Below are 20,943 nucleotides of genomic sequence, written 5' to 3'. Positions count from 1 at the left end.
CAGCTCTACCTATATGACCCTGTGCTGTTTGGGGCTCAGCAGAGCCCATCACTTGTATCTCCTCTTGCGGAGGTTGGGGGGCGGTGGGCCCCCTAGTCTCTGGTCCCCTCTTTTTGTTCTTGCCTTTACCCCATCTAGTCCTCCTCCATCTGTGTCGCTCCCTTCTGTGGATAAAAAAATCGCTTCTACCTGTAACTCTTTCTCCCTCCTTTTCTTCAGTAAGTGTTCTACATCTGTATCTTGACCTTCTATTGCCACTGTGATTCCACCTATATAAATTCTGGCATTCATAGTCCCCTCTATCACAGCTGAATTTGCACTTCTTCCCTTCCATGACCTCTTTCTTAAATTTATCCATGATTTCCTTCAGTTTATCCTGGAACAGGGCTACCACAGTTTCCTTGTCAAAGAGCGTCAATTGTACTTCCAAACTCCTTAGCCTCTCTTTACTCTCAGCAACTCCTTGTCATGTTCCAATAACATAGTGAACAAAATTTTGGAGCACAAAGCTAATCTTGTCTCCCAAGTCTGTTTGAATTCTGGTGTCACCTCCCAGGCAGCGAATATTTGTACTCTAAACCCCCTCGGGTACAAAGACAATCTGGCATACTCCTCCAGACTAGTAATGTTCCACCACAACCTTGTAATTTGCTTCTGTGTATTAATAATATCACAACTCGATTGGTCAAAGTCCTTGTTGCCCCCGGCAACCAGATCTGGACTGAAGACTGTCCCCTTTTGACTGCTCCTAACCACCTCCCTTGACTCCATAATGGGAAATAAAACAAAGAACACTCCTAGAAAGCTCCTATGTTCTACAAATCATAGAGTTCCAACTTAAATAGCCATAAATATACCGTAAATGCCAACTAAATTCAATCTATAAGTCGAGCTCCACTTAGGAAAATAGGGGGTATATGTCCCCAGATCGGGATCCCCCCTAAAGAGCACTAAGTACACACACTGGGACAAGTGGGCTCAGCTATATCAAACACCATATAGTAAATAGCGGTGCTACTAAGTGCATCAGTACACTAACACTTCACCATACAGAAAGGTTATTACTTGGATGCAGGTTGTATCGACGATTATAGCCAGGATTGTTATGCTGTGTGGAAATATTGCCTTATTGTACAGGTTAGAGTACAGGCGTATATGATATTGTGAGAAGCAGGTGTCCTGGGAGGGGTGTTGTTGGTGAAGTGTAAGTGTACTGATGCACTTAGTAACACCCCTATTTACTATATGGTGTTTGATATAGCTGAGCCCACTTTTCCCAATGTGTGTAGATAGCAGAGTTATCACTGGCAGACTTCTTCAGCCTGGATATTTGCCATCCCAACCTCACCTGTCAGACTGTTTCTGAGGCTGGGGCATGTAACAGAGTCCACGGGACTGTGCCCTCTATAATGGACTCACTCGGGTGTTCCAGTTCACCCGGGACAAGGTTGACTAGGTAATGACCACCATTTGCACCACAGCAGCTTGCGCCACTGGGGGAACAGCAGTTGGTGCCTGTTGGCACGGCCAAACCTCCTCTGCACGAGTAGGCCGAGGCAATTCGGTTAGTGGTTAGGCCAAACCTCCTCAACCACAGGAGTAGGCCTGGGCACATTCACAGACGTAGTAGATACTTTGGTGACAGGCACTTCGGGCATGTAGATCTCTTCCTTCTGGACAGTACCTCTGACTTTAGGTGGCAGCAAACCAAAGGGATCTGCGTCCCAGTCGTCCGATGCGAAGTATGCAAACAGAACTTGAGTTGGATTATTTGGATAGGTCACTGCATCCGCCCACTCTCCTCACATGCTCTATAAAGGAGTGTATTACATGATCTCCCCGCTCTCTAGAGAATGCAATGATGGGGGGGGGGGATAGTCTCTCTGCACTGACGATTGAACAAGAGTGCCCCACCATGACGACAGTCCGTGAGGGTGCCAAACCCCCGCACTTTGTCGAAATTTCACGACTGTGGCTTGGCGGCGTTGCAGCGGTGGCTCTCCCTCTCAGAGATGTTCCAGCTTTCTAATGTGCAGGGCCTCTAATGCTTTAGTGTCCGGTTGCTGTGCCTGTCGCACCTCATATGGCAGCAGCTTCATATCCATATCTTTCCACTCTTTGGGCCCTCAGCCCTTCTACAATCTAGGCCATGTGGGCTTCTCTTCTGGCCCTCTCAGACTGGGCCATCAGAACTGGGGGGTGGGACTTGGAAGGGGAAGAAGGTGCTCCCTCATATATTGTATCAGTACAGGCTCATCCCCGAACAGCCGCTTAGGTAATGGTGGTGACCGGGGATGTACAGCAGACTTTTGGACCTGTTTTTATTTCTTCTCTGGGCTAGGGGTAGAAGGAGGGGCAGAGAAAGCGGCCTAAGCCGGGGTACTTACTTCTGACTCCTCAATGTGGAATTCAGCCCAGGACCCCCAGGTCCGGTGGTGAGGGGACAGCCTCACCGGTGACGATCCTCTCGATGATCTCGGCGTACCCTCCGCCGGGGTTACTGGCCAGTCTCCATTGTCCTCGGGCAGTGGAACTTGGTTGCAGGCCTCCTCGGCCCTGATGGAGATCCTCTGGAGATGGTCATCCAACTCTTGAAACATTTGCGCTGCTGCAACTTTCCGGACCTCTGGCACCATCTTGGGATTCTCTGACCTCGTGCTTGCCAGTTCTGCCATGTTGCTCCACTTCCAGACTTCCGGCAAACTGAGAGGATCCGGAGGCGTTGCTTCTTTTATACAGGGCTCCAGGAAAATGACCGCCAGACGGAAGTGCGTCAGTGATGCAGCACTGACTTCTTTACAGTTCAACTTCGGCATCGATACAGCAACATGGTTTCCACGCTCAGGGGCAGGACACTGACCAGCGCTGGATATTTGTGCGCGCTTCTCCGGCACAACTTTAACTCTTGCAGGTACAGGCAACACTTTGTGACGCAACATAGTCTCAGACCTGATCTTGCACATGGTTGAAACAGTACTTGAACATTTCACAATGGCGGACAACAGTCTTATCTTTACCTCCCCCTCTATTTCACAAGTGCCTTGGGTAAAACACTTTTCACTGGTAAAGTCCCGTACACTTTCTGGCGAAAATTTTATTCGCATCGGCATGTGATTTTCTGACAATACTGGACACAGTTCAGACTGGGGGAGGGCTTGTCACATAAGGCACACAGTCGTATCCTGTTTGTGACGCGAAAAGTTGTGGTATGGGGTGTGATGCAGGGCAGATGGAATTACACTACGGGCAGATGGCATTAACCCCTTGTATTCATGATGCCAGGGCATGGTTTATCCTCAATACCACCTGAAGGTATACCGCTGGATCCTGTGCTAGGCACAGGGCAATAATGACTCCGACGCCAAGTTACGGACAATGGTAGCTTTACTGAGTGACAGATGGTACAGTCTATACCTCCTTAACGAAGCAGGATGTATATTTAAGTCCTGCGCCGGCTCCTGCGATATAACGCGGGGTCACGCGGCTACCTCACGTCATATTGAGTCTGTCCCGGCAGTCATCAATGGCCAGGACCCGAGGCAAATACCGGGCATCACCGATCGCGGTGATGCCTGGTAGTATTAACCCTTCAGACGCGGTGATCAAAGTTGACCGCCGCTTCTGAAGTGAAACAGAAACCATACCAGCAGCTCAGTCGGGCTGTTCGGGACCGCCACGGTAAATCGCAGTGTCCTGAACAGCTTGCTGGTCACGAGGAAGATACCTGCCAGGCAGGAGCAGTTGAGCGGCAATAACACTGATCAATGCCATGTTAATGCATGGCAGTGATCAGTGTAGGAAATCAGTGTAATGCTTGTTATAGTCCCCTATGGGGCTATAACATTGCAAAATAAAAGTGAAAATAAAGTGTTAATAAATGTGATTTAACCCCCTCCCAATTAAAAGTCAGAATCACCCCTCTTTTCCCATAAAAAAAGCTACAAAAATAAAAATAAATATAAACATAAGTGGTATCGCCGCATGCGTAAATGTCCGAACTATAAAAATATAATGTTAAGTAAACCACACAGTTAATGGCGTACATGTAAAAAAAAATTCCAAGGTCCAAAATAACATATTTTTGGTCACTTATAATACCATAAAAGAATGAATAAAAAGCGATCAAAAAGTCTGATCAAAACAAAAATGGTACCGATAAAACCTTCAGATCACGGTGCAAAATATGAGCCCTTATACATCCACATATGCAGAAAAATAAAAAAGTTATAAGGGTCAGAAGAGGATATTTTTAAACGTATACATTTTCCTGCATGTAGTTATGATTTTTTCCAGAAGTACGACAAAATCAAACCTATATAAGTAGGGTATCATTTTAATCGTATGGACCTAAAGAATAAAGATAATGTGTCATTTTTACCAAAAAATGCACTGCGTAGAAACGGAAGCCCACAAAAGTGTGTTTTTTTCTTCAATTTTGTCGCACAATGATTTTCTTCTCCGTTTCGCCGGTATTTTTGGGTAAAATACCACTGCAAAGTAGAATTGGTGGCACAAAATTAAGCCATAGTATGGATTTTTAGGGTGCCTTCACACTGAGAAATCTCCGCTCGCTGAATTCTGCGAGCAGAGATTCCATCTGGCGGCCACCGCCAAAAATACTTCAGCGTTATGGCCGCGCGGCACTGAGCCGTCACCATTGATGGCTATGCAGTGCTCGTGGAATCCGTGCAAATAATTAACATGTTCTTTCTTTGCACAGAACAATTAAAAAAATTCCGCAGTGTGAACGGGTCTTGTGGAGACCCATTCACACTAATGTTAAGTTCACTCCGCGGAATTCCACTCGCATAATTCCGCATGTGGAATTCCGCAGGAATTCGATAGTGTGAACGTACCCTTAGTTGGAAAATTGAAAGGGTTGTGATTTTTAAAAGGCAACAAGGAAAATACGAAAATGTAAAAACTGAAAAGAGTCCTTAAGGGGATACAGTGTAGCCAGGCCCACAGAGGTAACCAGTGACATCAGAGACCTTAAGGGCTTGCTGGGACTTGCAGTGGTTTTGGAAAATTTTGTGCAGGCCACCTTGACTTGACAATAGATGACAGTGACTAACTTGACTTGACTGGAGACAGACTAAGCTGTGACTTTAGCTCACTTGTAGACTTGTAGCTTGTGGCTGCAGACTTGACTTGAGGTCTCCTATGACTCCAGACACACTCTTAGGCTCAATGGCACCTCAGAAAAGACTCGGGAACTAAGAGAGAGAAGAGACTCCTCTCAGGGCTTTTATGGGGGAGACTCTGGTGGGGTCCCATTGATCACCCGTAAAGGGATACTCCGCCCCTAGACATCTTATCCCCTATCCAAAGGATAGGGGATAAGATGTCAGATCGCTGGAGTCCCGCTGCTGGGGACCCCCAGGATTGCCGCTGCCGCTGCGAGTTCGCTCTGCACGTAATGACGGGCAATACAGGGGCCGGAGCATCATTATGTCACGTTTCCCCCCCCACGTGATGTCATGGCCCGCCCCCTCAATACAAGTCTATGGGAGGGCACAGCACGCCCCCGCCATGGGCTTGCATTAAGGGGGCGGGCTGTGATGTCACAAGGGGCGGAGCCATGACGTCACGCTGCTCCGTCCCCTGTATTGCCCGTCATTGCGCACAGAGCGAACTCGCTCTGTGCAGTAATGATAGCGCGGTGCCGCAGCGGCAATCCCAGGGGTACCCAGCAGCGGGACCCCGGTGATGTGGCATCTTATCCCCTATCCTTTGGATAGGGGATAAGATGTCTAGGGGCAGAGTACCCCTTTAAGTCACCTGATCACTGATACTTCCTGGTTAACAATCACATGACAACTCACATGACAACTGATGATCACTTGTTAACCTTTCTTAAAGATACAACATTCTTATACACATAACATAGGGGATAATATACAATTACAGTAGAACAGATACAGGGAGGCTGCCTGACAGGGCAGCAAGGGTACGGGGCAACAACTCCCGTACTGGGCCCCCACATTGGGAATCATTTAGTTGTTTACTACATGACTGTGCTAGATGTTTTGCATTTTGTTTCCATGCCTATTTCTAATTTGATGGAGTTTTGCTTTGTTAAGGGCAGGTAACAGGAGACTCATGGAGACAGTTTACTTATTTCAATCTCTCTACACTACTTCATACTGGAACTAATCTGAACATTGGAAAGGCTATTGAATGTCACGTTCCTGGTGAATTATTAAACAGTATGGTCAGAGCAAAACTGAACAGACTGACTTTGCACTTGTTTCTATTACTCGTTATCACTTAGCTAGAGTTCATCTATGTGGACTGTTACATTTCTACATTTAAAGGATTTCAAACTGGATGAATAGAAATATTTAACTATTAAAAACACATGACACAATGCTGTATTCAGGGCCTTAGGTTAGATGGGATCCTGTGCAGGATATATACAGTCATTAGAAACAAATTACACTGTGCTATATTTGGGGCCTTAGGTTATATGACACCCTGTACAAGTCTCACCCCCCCCCCCCAAAAAAAAAATATATATATATGAAAGACATGAGAGCTAGTTATTAGATAGATGGATGGTGAGATAGACATCTGAGACAGACACTCGATGCCTCATATATGCTCCCAAATATTGTCTACAATTACCAGAATATGGCAATCCTCGAACACTTGTGGGCAGCAGCTATTAAAACATATATTTTTTTAAATGAGAAATGGTTCTTGGTGGTCACTTGAATAAAGTGAGATAAGATATAATGTTCATGAAGATAGGCCATCAATATTAGATAAGAAAACCGCTGTACTGAAACAAACATTATGTGAAGGCCAAATAATACCACCATGACTGATAACATAGTAACTAAATAATATCCCTATACTGTTACTGCATCAAACCCTTTATGCCAAAGCCAATATAACCATCAAGAACAAGAAAAACAACAAGAAAAAAATGTCACAACACCTTAACCACCATCTAGTAATATAATAATACCACTATACTGTTAGTGAATAAAAGTCACAGTACAAAGACCAATATTACCTCTACACAGTTACCACATTATGGAGGTAATTACATTGCAGTTCCACCCAGTGATTCACATGGAACATCTCCCCTGCAGAATCTGTTGCACAATCATCTTATGCTCAGCACATCATCCTCAGCTTCTCCCCTCCCCTAGTGTTTCAAACACAAATCATGTCATGCTTAGTAAGAAGGTGCCCCCAGTATGTGATTAGGTGTCCCAAGAAGGTAGATAGGTGCCCCCAGTTGGTAGTCCCCCCCCCCCCCCAGTATGGGATCATGGTCGCTTGGTTGACAGTATGATAACTGGAGAAACCTCCGATCCTGGCAGTTTGACCTCTTACATGCCGCAGTCAAATTATATGTGTAAGGAATCTGCGGGGCTCTGTGACCACATTGGCAACCTGGGAATCATGTGTCTATGGGTACCATGGCCGTGGGAAGCCTTCTGAAGGCCCCCTGGCCTGACATGTACATGCCTGTACAGCCTTTGCAGCCTAGAACAGCACACATGACTACAAGACATGTAGTCACTAGGCTTTAGAACTAGGTAAGAGTGAGTTTGCAAGTGAGGCTGTAAGGAACCTGTACCACTGGGGAGAATTTCAATCTGGAGGTTTGCAGCCTTAAAATGGGACATTGTAACCTGTGTGAAAAACATACTTGTTGACTGTGGTGTTGGGTGGCTAGTAGTAAGCCACCTGTACAGACAAAGAAGAGATCTGTATAGCTAGCTCTGGACAAGGATTTATTGTTGTGTTTATGCTACGTGAAGGCTTTATTTGTCTTGTCAATAAAGACAAGAGAAGCCCTGTTTAAATGTTATTTCCATGTCCCTGTCTCTGCTAATTTGACTGGTTCTACTGAGATAATATCTCACAATACCAACACACTTGTTGAAGGGATTGTACAGAATAACTATACATTGTAGTATCAGACCAGAGATAAGCAATGTATCTTTACTGGAATAAAGTGGAGTTTTTCAATCCTAGACAACCCATATAAGTATGCATACCTTGTATATTTATGCCTAATAGAACCTGCTGTGTTCTAACGGTCAAAGTTTTAAATCCCTTTGAAACATTGTGATTAATCAAGGCTAATTCAGAACTCCAGTGGTCCATTAACTTCTGTATTAGGCTATATTGTCAGGATTCGGCAAGCTGGAGGTGGATCCTCTGTGTCAGAGAGGGATTGGCGTGGACCGTGTCGGTGGACCGGTTCTAAGTTGCTACTGGTTTTTGCCAGAGCCCGCCGCAAAGCAGGATGGACTTGCAGCGACGGTAGCAACCAGGTCGTATCCACCGGCAACGGCTCAACCTCTCTGACTGCTGAGATAGGCCCGGTACAAGGGAGTAGACAAGAGCAGAGTCGGACGTAGCAGAAGGTCAGGGCAGGCAGCAAGGATCGTAGTCAGGGGCAACGGCAGGAGATCTGGAACACAGGCTAAGAACACACAAGGAAACGCTTTCACTGGCACAATGGCAACAAGATCCGGCAAGGAAGTGCAGGGGAAGTGAGGTATTATAGGGAAGTGCACAGGTGAAGATACTGATTAAAACCCATGCGCCAATCAGTGGCGCAACGGCCCTTTAAATCGCAAAGACCCGGCACGCGCGCCCTAGGGAGCGGGGCCGCGCGCGCCAGAACAGCACAGACGGGGAATGAGTCTAGTAAGCGGGTCGGGATGCGCACCGCGAGCGGGAGCGTCCCGCATCGCGAATCGCATCCAGGCTGGGGACATAATCGCAGCGCACCCGGTCAGCGGGTCTGACCGGGGCGCTGCGAACAGGAGAACGCCGTGAGTGCTCCGGGGAGGAGTGGGGACCCGGAGTGCTAGGCGTAACATATATTTAACTTGTGTACCTGTCCTAGAGACATGTCAAAAGTTTTAACCTCCACCTATCAGGATCCACTCCCTGCTCTGTGTCATGTGATCAAGACATGCTCCATAGACTTACATTGAGAGTGTATCTTGATCATGTGACACAGCTGGGAGAGAACATGCTGAGTGCAGACCTCACCTGGCACATTCTCCTGATCAGTGGAGGTTTAAGTAATCAGACCCCTGCCATTCAAAACCTTTGACTGGTCTCTAGGAAGTTTTTCCAGGTGACAGGTCCCATTTAATGAAGAATTATGCTCACCTGGGTGCCAACAAGATGCCTGACTGAGCACCTGTGTGTGCCCCCTTAGCCACTGATTGGCTGAGTGGGCAATTCCATGCATTTATCTTGACCCTGGTGTTGTGCAGTGGAACTGGAGTTACAATAATTTTCTGACAGTGTGGTAGTGAGGGAGGTAAATATAACATTATTTTCATTTTGGCATCTATCTGGGCACTTTGAGGATTAAATTGTACCTGTCATTAACAAAAACTTTTTATATAATGTAGAAAATAACATTATATGTAAATTTGTAGTATACATTGGCTAACAAATGTGCATATTTTGTCCCTACAGCTATTGTCTGTGTGTCTCTGTGACTAGACCAAATACAGGAAGTGTGAATGGATAAGCAGGGCTCTGTACACTGCGAACAATATAACGCTCCACGGGGTGTGAACCCTCTGTGTCACTTACCGAGTTCTTTCTAGCCAAATCCTGATGGTGGAAGTGGCCTAGGTTTGTGAAAGCTGGCTTCAATAGATCAGGAACTCTGGAAGTAGAGATCACCACAGAAGGAGCAGGCTGACACCAGATGGCACTGATGAGCACCAGGTCTGGGAACCTGGAACAGCAAGATGTAGCAGAGCTATAAGTGTTCAGGTGAAGTAGTAGCTCCCACAGGAATAGAATGGTCAGACAGTTCAAATCAATCCAGGAGTGGCAAAACAGGAACAGAGGAAGTATCTGAATTGCAGGTCAGGAACAGGCCAAGGTCAATAAACAGGATACAGCAGGTCAGGTAGTAGGTGCCTTAGCTCAAGGAATATACACAAGAAGATCAGGCAAAGACTGGAAGTTCAGAGGCTCCTTATATGGTGGGAACTACAGTGTGATTGGTGAGAGGGCTGGATCATGGACGTGCACGGAATTTCAGAGCAACTGACCCAGTGCGACCTCTGCTGGAAGCATCAGGAACAGGATCAGATGCAGAAGTCACAGTTCTCAGTCTGCAGAGAGAAAGCGGAGTCGTGCGTGCTGCACGTCCCTGAAACATGTTGAATTGAGGTACACGTCGGCGGACGCCAACCACTGGTGTTACAGACAAGCAGGACACGCAGGACTTTGTGGAGTAAGGCTCTATGACACGCCTGGCTCAAACAGCAGGATAATTGAGAATTCAGGAGCGTGCAAAAAGCCCTGCTTGTCTTCCCCACACTTCCTGTCTTTGGTCTCCTCACAGAGACACACACGCAATGACTGCAGGAACAGCCTTTTTTCACCCAAAAGTATACACATTTTTTAATTATTGTTTTATATTACAAACATACATATAATGGTATTATCTACATTATATAAAAAGTTTTTGTTAACGACAGGTACACTTTAAATAGTTTTATGGTATGTAAATACTAGGTGTAAATATGCAGCATTTGAAATTCTACAATTTAGGGCTCTACTTTCCCTAAAAGTAGCCTTGCTTAGCAAAATATTAATGCTTCCTTCTTAACACTAGAGTGCACTGTTGTGGCATCAATACTCTGTGGAAAGGAAAACAACACTTACAACTACGTATACACTTTCATTGCTCATGTTTTCAATAACTATATGTTATTCATGTGGCAAATAAATCATTACTAAAGTTATGCTATAACAAAGAAATTAGTGTTTTTTGATCATCTTTTAGTTACAGAAATTAGTATTACTAATAATCTCAGCAAATTATTTGCAAAATAAAATAGAATTATGTGCAAAAAATGAAGCCTTCATTTTTGGGAAACTACGCTTTACTTTGCACTTCTGACCAAACACACAAGGAAGTTTGTATTTAGAAAGAACAGGTACTCCACACAAATGAATATTGGGGGACATGTATCATTATTTGTGTATGGTAGAAGCAGTTTACCCCTTTTCCTGAATTCTAAATTATGCACAGAAGCTCTAAATTTGTCAATCAAGTGCAATGAGCTTCATAAATTGCGGGTAAATGTAGAAATCTCCTCAATCCACTCTTTGGAAAATAGAATCGATGATTTAGAGCATCTTGCTACGTTAAGTCCAAGATGGCTTATATTTGCGCAAAAAAACAGCTCTTGCGGCAACATTTTTGGTATAAAGGAAAAGTACGCAGGTAATAAATCCATGTGTACTATAGATGTCACTCCAAGGTACCCTGATTCGGCCACATCTGGAGGACATGCTCTACCAAAACGTGCGCAAAAAAATGCGCAAAAAAAGGGCTTGCGCAAAATTTTGCGCAAAAAAATACACATAAAACAGAGGTAAAATCTTTGATACATGTCCCCCATTGAGTTGAAATATGAATATGTGCTTGTTTCTCAGAATCTAATCGATCCTGAACTGTTTTTTCTCCAAATGGCTTACGGAGATATAGACATCCTCAGATCTCAAAAATAATGGTACATTTCCAGGTGACAATTACACACCTGATCATCATCTGAAATTGTCACAGCTATAAATGGATGTTTATGCCATTTCAACTTTAATTTTCATCTATGGCAAATTACCGTACATTTGTTTTATTGTTTGTCATTTACCATCTTGTGCATATCCACCAGGTAGTTCTCATTTTGAAAGCTTGAAAACCTTAAAACTGTAAAAATAATCACTGTGTGTAAACAGATCTTAAAGGGTATTCATAACCTAGTATAGGTCTTAACCCCTTAAGGATGCCACCTGTTTTTACTTTAATGACCAGGCCCAATTTTTCAAATCTGGCATGTGTCTCTTTAAGTGGTAATACCTTTGACATGCTTTTACTCAGTGATGCAATTCTGAGATAGTTTTTTCATGACATATTGTACTTTATATTAGTGGTAAACCTTTGTTGATTCATGCAGCATTTTTTGTGAAAGACTCCAAATAATTGTGAAAAATTGGAAAATTTCTGGCATTTTTTTAAATTATTATTTTATGGCATTCACTGTATGGTAAAAAATTATGTTTTTTTTATTTTGTGGCTCGGTACGATTATGGCGATACATAATTTATATAGTTTTTTTATGTTCTTCAAAACAAAATCCTTTTTTCCCGTTTTTTGTGTTTTCATGTTCTGACAGCCATAACTTTTTTATTTTTTGTCCAACGCCATTGTGCAAGGGCTTATATTTTGTGGGATGAGCTGTACTTTTTATTGATACCATTTTGCAATTCATGCTACCTTTTGATCTTTTTTATTCTACCTTTTGGACCAAAATTTGTGTTTTTTGCTTTTTTTTGGTGTTTTTTTTTATTTTTACAGGGTTCACCGTGCAGGATAATACCGTTATTAATTTATTTTACAAGTCATTATGGATGTGGCAATACCTATTATGTAGAGGTTTGGAAGTTTTTTATTTTTTGGATGATAATATAGGGTTTTATTGGGAAAGGGGCATTAATTTAATTTGTTTTTACAGTTTAACCCCTTAAGGACTCAGCCCATTTGGGCCTTAAGGACAATTTTATTTTTACGTTTTTGTTTTTTCCTCCTTGCCTTCTAAAAATCATAACTCTTTTATATTTTCATCTAAAGTTGTCCTTCGTAATGACATCACTCATTTTACCATGAAATGTATGGCGCAACCAAAAAATACTATTTGTGAGAGGAAATTGATAAGAAAACTGCAATTTTGCAAATTTTGGAAGGTTTTGTTTTCATGCTGTACACTTTATGGTAAAATAGACCTGTTTTCTTTATTCTGTGGGTCAATATGATTAAAATGATACCCATGATTACATACTTTTCTATTATTATACCGCTTAGCAAAAATCGAAAACTTTTTAACCAAATTAGTGCGTTTAAAACCCCTGTATTTTGCTCACCTATAACTTTTTCATTTTTCCGTATAAGCGGCGGTATGAGGGCTAATTTTTGGCACCATGATCTGTAATTTTTTTCATACCACATTTGCATCTATAAACCTTTTAATACATGTTTTATCATTCATTTTTTATAAAAGTCCAGCAATTTTGGACTTTTTTTTTAACGTTCATGCCATTTACCGTATGGGATAATTAACATTATATTTTAATACTTCGGATATTTACGCACGCGGCAATACCAAATATGTTTCAAAAAAATTTTTTTTACACTTTTTGGGGGTAAAATGGGGAAAAACTGACAATTTACATTTTTATTGGGGGAGGGGATTTTTCACATTTGTTTTACTTTTATTTTTTTACTTTTTTTTAACTTTATTATTACACTTTAATATTTACACTTTAGGATTTTCTAATGGCTGATTAACCCCGCGATTGCTAGCTATTTTATAACGGGTGTTATATAACGGGTACTTTTCATAGTGTGAAAGCAGCCCTAAAGTTATGGTACAATTGTTGGAACTTCCAGTGGTCATCCTGAGTTCAATAAATATGTTAATTTGAATAACTGCTGTATTTTAACATTTCACCTGTTCAGTAAATCACACTGGATTATTATTTATAACCAAAACAATAGCTGGTCTAAAATATATCATTTTTTAGACACCATTAATGACAAGCCATAGAGCAAATATCCATATTATCAGCTATCTATGTTGACAACATAATGAATGACTCTGCCAACAAGCTGAGAGAACTTTTAATTTTATTGAAACATGTTTACTATATTTCTGTCACTTCACTCTGTGTGACTATATAGGGATTTAACCTTAAGATGTCCTATTTTTTCTCGGATCTTTTCTGACATGACAATAACAAAGGAAGATTCTGTTTTGTAGGCTTATTAGCTGCAACCAACTGAATCATTATCCTTTTAGTCTTCCTCCCATCCAACATTGGGAACACAGAGGGTCTTATGACATTAATGCCACTTGGCGAAGGACCAGTTTTTGTATTTTGGGAAGATGTCACCCAAGCAACCTTTTTAGTAAAATTGTCTCTTAGTCCAGGTTGCCTCAGTTGAGGTAGCGTGGATTGATGTGCTGTATCCGATATTTCTCTATCTTGATGTTGGAGACAAATAAATGGAACCTTATCAACAGCCGATTTCTGTTCCTTAAGTCTTACTCCTTTCTTCTGGTATGGAAGAAGATCATTAACATGTCTGTTTACAGGCATAGACTTTGCCTTCACTATGTAAGAAGAAGATGGATCATGCACTTGGTGATTTTGGACTTTTGTGTGCTGATCTTTGGTTCTTGGTTCTGAGTTCTTGCTTTCTGCAACATTTGTGATGTCTTCTTGAAGGACATCTTGCTGATTCAGGTCTTTATTGCTTAAGGGAGTTAACCTTGTACTTGCATCTATTTTCTGTGGTTTTGAATAATCCGGAAGGTCCAAATAAACCATTTCTCTATCAGCAAACTTGGATGCTACAAGTGAAATAAAAATATTTTATTTTCTTTAAGTGAAAATTTGATTTAAAGGGGTACTCCCATGGAAAACAGATTTGTAAATACTTCTATTATAAAATCTTAACTTTTTAGGGGCTGTATACTACAGAGGAAATGCTTTTCTTTTTGGATTTCTGATCTGTCACGACCACAGTGCTCTCTGCTGACCTCTGCTGTCCATTTTAGGAACTGTCCAGAGCAGGAGAAAATCCCCATAGCAAACATATGCTGCAATGGACAGTTCCTAAAATGGACAGCAGAGGTCAGCAGAGAGCACTGTGGTCGTGACAGAAGAGAAATCCAAAAAGAAAAGCATTTCCTCTGTAGTATACAGCCCCTAAAAAGTTTTTAATAGAAGTAAATTACAAATCTGTTAAACTTTCTGGCACCAGTTGATTTAAAGAAAAAGTTTTCCATGGGAGTACCCCTTTAAATATATCATTAGATGCAATGATCACATATAAAAGAGTAAGAATTAATTAAATAAATGTTTATTTTTATTATTTTAAAGATAAAAAAAAATAATTTCTGGTGAGCAAACATACCCTAAGGCAGGATGTAAATGCCGCCCACTTGTATAAAATATTCAATTTCATAGCACTATGTATACTACTTAAAAGATTGTGTTTTGTCTCATTGTACGAACAAGGGAACCAATCAGCACATTTTAGCATATATAACGCTTGGCAATGCATTATATATGCTAAAATCATTATCCTCACCATCCCCGGGGACCTTTGTGCCCCCAGTGATGGTGAAGATATTAAGTTATAAAGTACCCCCGGGCTGCTCGGCAAGTAGTCTCGTGGGCAGGGACTTCTACTTACCAGCTCCATTTGCTCAGGCCGTGGCCCCGCCCTTACAGCTTGAATGATGCCTTGCATCATCGCTCTACTAGCTAAGCAGACGGAGCAGGGCGGTGATGAAAGCAATCATTCAAGCCGTCGGGGCAGGGCCACGGCCGCAGCGATGGAAGCTGGTAAGTGGAAGTCCCCGCCCACGGGACTACTGGCCGGGCAGCCTGGGGGGACTTTATAACGTAATATCTTCACCATCCCTGGGGGCGCAAACGGATGGTGAGGATAATGATTTAAGCATATATAACGCATTGACAAGTGTTATAGATGCTAAAATCTGTTGATTGGTTCCCTTTAAATGCTGTGCACATTTGCTACCTGATCATGTCATGCTTGGGGTAAAGATACAAAATAGATGCCTTTTTGTCTGTCCTTACACAATTGTTGGCCAATGTATTCTGTGATCTGACATCTATATGGCAAAATCAGGTACCTCTCCTGCAATGGACTGCCAAAATTGCCAGTGAACAGATGACATGTCAAAAATATAAGAAAAGGTTCAAAAAAAGCGAGCAGGCTTTTGCTTTGCTTAGAAGGGCTTATCCAGAAACAGAAAAACAGAGCTAATTTCCTTTAAAAACAGTACCACCTCTGTCCTCAGGTTGTGTGCGGTATAACAGCTTGGCTCCATTTACTTCAATAAAACTGAGCTGCAATACCACAAACAACCTGAGGACAGGTGTGGTGCTGTTTTAGAAATAATTCAGCTCTCTTTTTCCATTCCTAGATAACTTCTTTAAGTAAAAGTACATAGCATGTTTACTGACAGATATCCAATGGTAGATATTGCAAATAACCAGGTTGTACCTTTTTGAAGATTTTCTTGATTATCTAAAGTTATTGCAATTTCATCTTCTTGGATTGGTTCACACAAGACTAAACTTTTCTTGACTGCTTTACTTTTCAGTGTTTCTACAGTGTTTTTCAGGGTTTCTACACAAAGTTTTGCATTGCCTTGATCTTCAGTACAACTACAATGTTCTCTCCTATACTTTAAATCTAGTTTGTCATTCTATGAAGGAAGAGATACAATTGATGGTCATTCAAAAATTCTTGTAACTGTTGAAAATAATAATAATAATGTAGCTTTGAAATATGACTTAAAATGTTGATGCAGTAGAACAAACTTCTATTTGGAAAAATGATATTTTTGTTGCTTTACACATAAAGATTATTGAAGAAATACTGTTTGCCAGTTTATTTATGCTTTATTTCCTTTATGACTTTTTTGGTTGAGGACTATTTGGTGAGTGACCATTGTCTTTTTATTTATTATTGCCCCCAGAAAGAGACACATAACACATGCCTATAGTAACAGTGTAAAATAAAAAGTAACTGTATAGAGGAAAGAAGTAGATAGCACAGTAATGTAATAAGGTGAAAATAAGAAGGGTAATGGGCTTTATTTACTAACGTGATCCCAACTCTTTTTTCTCTGGTTTTGCGCCTAAATTGTGTCACACAAGTAAAACCCGAAAAAGGGGGTGTGGTCACAGGAGAAAATTGGCGTGGTCCTGACAAAATGGGAGTGTCCCCGACAGTTTTGAAAAATCCCAACATATTTACTAAGGTTTCCACAGAAAATGTGGTGGATTTGAGCTGTGGAAAACCCGACAGATCAGAACAGTTGTAAAAAAAAAAAAAGCAAAACGCAGGAAAAAGTGCAAAATGTAGGGAAACCTTAGTAAACAACTTGGGAAAATACCTGTCGGAAATGAAAACCCACAAAGAAAACTACACTCCACTCTTAGTAAATAAACCCCAATATATGGTGAAAACAAGCCTATTGTTTATAAAGATACAAACATGGCTAAAAATGTAGAGATGGTTAAAGAAAACATATAGACCTAGGTTTATTAGCGTTTCTGAAACCAGAACTTAAAGGGTTACTCCGCTCCCTAGCCACCGGAACATTGAGTTCCTGAACACTGTGTTCAGGCTTCCTTGTTCACGCCCGCCCCCTCGTGACATCACGCCCCGTCATGTTACATCACGTCCCGCCCCCTCAATGCAAGTCTATGGGAGGGGACGTGATGGCCGCCACGCCCCCTTCCCTTAGACTTTCATTGGGGGTCAGGCCATGACATCATGAGGGGGCGGGCGTGAACACGGAAGCCTGCACGCAGCATTCAGCAACTCAATGTTCAGGTCGCTGGGGTGCAGAGTAACCCTTTAAGACATTTTTCCATATCAACTAATCATAGCTCATTTTTAATTTTACTAGAGCTATTTGAGATATTAAAGTTGAGCTGTGGTGGGTTGCTAGGCAAATCACTCTAGTTTTGGTTTCAGTTAGATTGGTAAATGTGGACCAAACTTTTGAAAAGAGCCTTACAACAAGGCATTAAGGACATTTTCTGTAAAAATTTGGAAGAGTCGGCTATAGAATATTACTAGAAAGATAAGTGTTTCCAAATGTTTTACCAGTCTGCAACTGACTATTACCACTGTTGGCACAGAGGAGACTGTGCAGAGATTGTCTGTAGTCTGTTACCATGGAGACGCATAAGGCTGGGTTCACACATCGTAAAATCAAAAGAAAATTATAGTCATATTTTTTTATCTATTAGTGGGCTCTATAAAAGTCTATGGAAAAACTGAAGTCAGTTTTTATGGCTGTTTTTGTGCCGAGTTCACTGTCATATGTGAGAATCCTGTTCAATATAGGATCTGTACATAGAACATCTAGGAGGATTTTGTTTGCAGAGTTTCCTAGTCTTTTTTAGTTAGGTGCATTGAGAAAAAGATGTTATAAGGAGGAACAAAGCATTTAATGCAAACATTCTGAATAAAAATAATACCCCCCCCCCCCTTCAGTATCATCTAAGGATAACCTCCCCTTCTTCTCAGTATCCTCTCCTCCTCTTTCCCAGGTATAATCTCCCTCTCCTTTTGTTAGGTGTCACCTTCACTTCTCTGGGTTTAATACAATCCTAGATCTCATCTCTTCCCATCCCTCCCAAGATGTAAAAAACACATAGAAATCAAATAACTCTACTCTTGAGATATAATCTCTTGCTCTTTGTAAGGTATTGTTTTTTTCCCAATCCCAGATATTGTCAAAACTTCCATTTCAGCATCCATAAGGTTTATATCTGTCTCTCTTTCTACAGTATTATAACCCCCATCACTATAATTCCTTCTGCAGAAGAATCTCCCCCAACCTACAGTATTAGTTCTACTCTCTTCCAGTATCATCTACCCTCCTCCACAATCACACCCCCATCCTTTCTCAGTATTATAGCCTTGAAATATCATCTCTTTATTAGCATTATTCCACTACTATTATTGCCCCCCTCCAGTATCATACACTACCTCAGTATCAGGGATCAATGACAATAAGAAGGACTGGTGTGGTGGTCCAGCACAAGCTATTCCATCTGCTACCCACTGGAGCAGTTGGGTGGCTGAGGTATAATAGGTTTGCTGGATGCTTAGCATTTCATGTCTTTTTAAAGTATGATTTGCTATTGTAAACCCAACATGTTTTTTTCTGGTTTTGTGCCAGAAGTTGCGCCAGAATTGAAAAACCCAACTGACCCTCCATTTTACTGAGAAAAACAAAAAAGGGGCGTGGCTGCCATGAAAAAAAACATTGTAGGGAATTAAAACCCACAAAGAAAACTACACTCCACTTTTAGTATATAAGGGCCAGTATGTGGAATGACCCTCTTTTGTTCCTTGATGAGGCTGACTACTTTGGACACTTCCTTTTAGTTAGAAAGGCCCACCCTATAAAAAAAAACCTTATCATTGATCAACTGTAATCTTAACCCCTTCCCGCAAAATCAGGTACATGTATGTGGTGATTAGGGATGACATCCAAGCACATGTACCTGATGAGAATAAACTGTCACAGCGCCGCCGGGCTCTGTGACAGTTTATTGAGCTCGGCTGTGCTGCACAGCCGAACTTCCTTGAAGCTGGCCAGAGACCAATCTCAGCGGTCCCCAGCCAGCGATTGCTTCTATTGGTCCATCAGTACAGACAGACCAATAGCAGGGATCTGGTGCGGGTCTCCTCCTTCCCTCTCTCCCCCGCGCTTCATCATGTGAAGCGATCGGTGGTCAGGGGGGCCCCATTGTCCTGGGTTCACCCTGTAGATGCTGGGGGTCACTGAGACCGCAGTGTTTATTAGGGTAACAGAGGGAGGGGGCTCCCTCTGTCACTGATTGGGGCTCTGCAAAGTGAAAGCAGAGCGTCGATAGTTGCCATGGCAACCGGAGGCCTTACACTGTTGTTACTGATCTATCTTATGCCTGTCAGTACTGACAGACATAGGCATACAGGTGTGTACTCCATTGAATTATGTGTATAATAGTAAAAAAAAAAAAGTATGAAAAAAGTGTGTAAAATGAAGGTGTGAAAATAAAAAAAGTTAAAAAATAAATTAAAAAAATGTGAAAAATAAAAGAAAAAAATGAGAGAAAAATATAAAAATAATAAAATAAATTATAAATGTGTATAATACACCCCCAAAAATAGTACCCCCAAATACATCAACATGTCACAAAGAAAAAAAAATCCTCACACAATTGCATCAGTGAAAAAATAAAAAAGTTACTGCTCACAGAATTCTGCGACTTACAAACATGATTGAAAAAAAAATTATAATAATTTTATGCCATAAATTAACTAAAATATAAAAAAAGTATATAAATTTGGTATCAACGTAATCGCATCAACCTGCAGTGTAACGTTAACATGTCATTTATACCGCACGACATACGACTTAAAAAATAAAATTAAAAAAACAACTGCAGAAAAGATTTTTTTATGTATACCACCTTATAAAAAGTAAAATAAAAAATTATCAGAGTGTCACATGTACCCCAGAATGGTACCAATGAAAGTGTCAACTTGTCCCCCCAAAATATTTTTGCACTCCAAGGTCCCTGTAATTTTATTTGATGCCAACAAAATATCCTAACCTAAAAGGATGCCCCAACATCTACATCACGCCTTCATGTCTGAGGCCTGTGTGAGAGACACGTAGCGCACAAAGGCACATATGGCATATTTGGGGAATAAATCTTGAGTTTTATTTGTCAACACCTACTGTGTTACAGAAAATAAAATTGGATTAAAATAAAAAATCTACAAAAAAATTTAATTTTAAAATTCCAACTCCACTTTGCTTTTATTACTGTGAAATGCCTAAAGGGTTAACAAACTTCTTTAATGTCATTCTGACTACTTTAAGGGGTGCAGTTTATAATATGGTGTGATTTATGGGGGTGTCTAACATACAGGCCCCTCAATTCCACTTCAGAACTGAACTGGTTCCTGAAAAATCAGATTTTGCAATTTTCTTGAAAATTTAGAAAATTGCTACTAAACTTATAAACCCTCTAAAAGTTAAAGAAAGTTAATGAAATAATGGAAACATAAAGTAGACATATTGTAGTTGTAAATTAATAATTAATTTGGTGCGGCGTGGCTATTTCTCATACAAGCAGAAAATATAAAATGTAATAAAATGCCAATTTTTCATTTTTTCGCAATTGTTTTTTACCAAAAACTCTACAAATATTAATCAAAATTTACCACTAATGTAAAGTACAATATGTCAAGAAAAAAACATCTCAGAATCGATTTCATAAGTCAAAGCATTTCAAAGTTATTACCAAATAAGTGGACGC

The 20,943-nt window shown here is 41.2% G+C and overlaps 1 protein-coding gene across 1 annotated transcript in view; it reads right to left on the bottom strand.

The window, feature by feature from the left end:
- Positions 1-13,685: 13,685 nt before the first annotated feature.
- LOC130361024 (hormonally up-regulated neu tumor-associated kinase homolog A-like) overlaps positions 13,686-20,943 on the bottom strand; it is a 48,933-nt gene continuing 41,675 nt past the window's right edge. Inside the window, exons 8-9 of the mRNA XM_056563584.1 lie at positions 16,109-16,313; positions 13,686-14,423 (exon numbers count right to left, since the gene is read on the bottom strand). Coding sequence (XP_056419559.1) covers positions 13,771-14,423; positions 16,109-16,313 — 858 coding nt within the window. The 3' untranslated portion in view covers positions 13,686-13,770. The remainder of the gene's footprint in view (positions 14,424-16,108; positions 16,314-20,943) is intronic.

Source organism: Hyla sarda, chromosome 3, assembly GCF_029499605.1.
Source record: "Hyla sarda isolate aHylSar1 chromosome 3, aHylSar1.hap1, whole genome shotgun sequence".
Taxonomy (NCBI): Eukaryota; Metazoa; Chordata; class Amphibia; order Anura; family Hylidae; genus Hyla; species Hyla sarda.
Note: the sequence above shows the minus strand (reverse complement) of the source record. Positions and strands in the feature narration are given on the sequence as shown.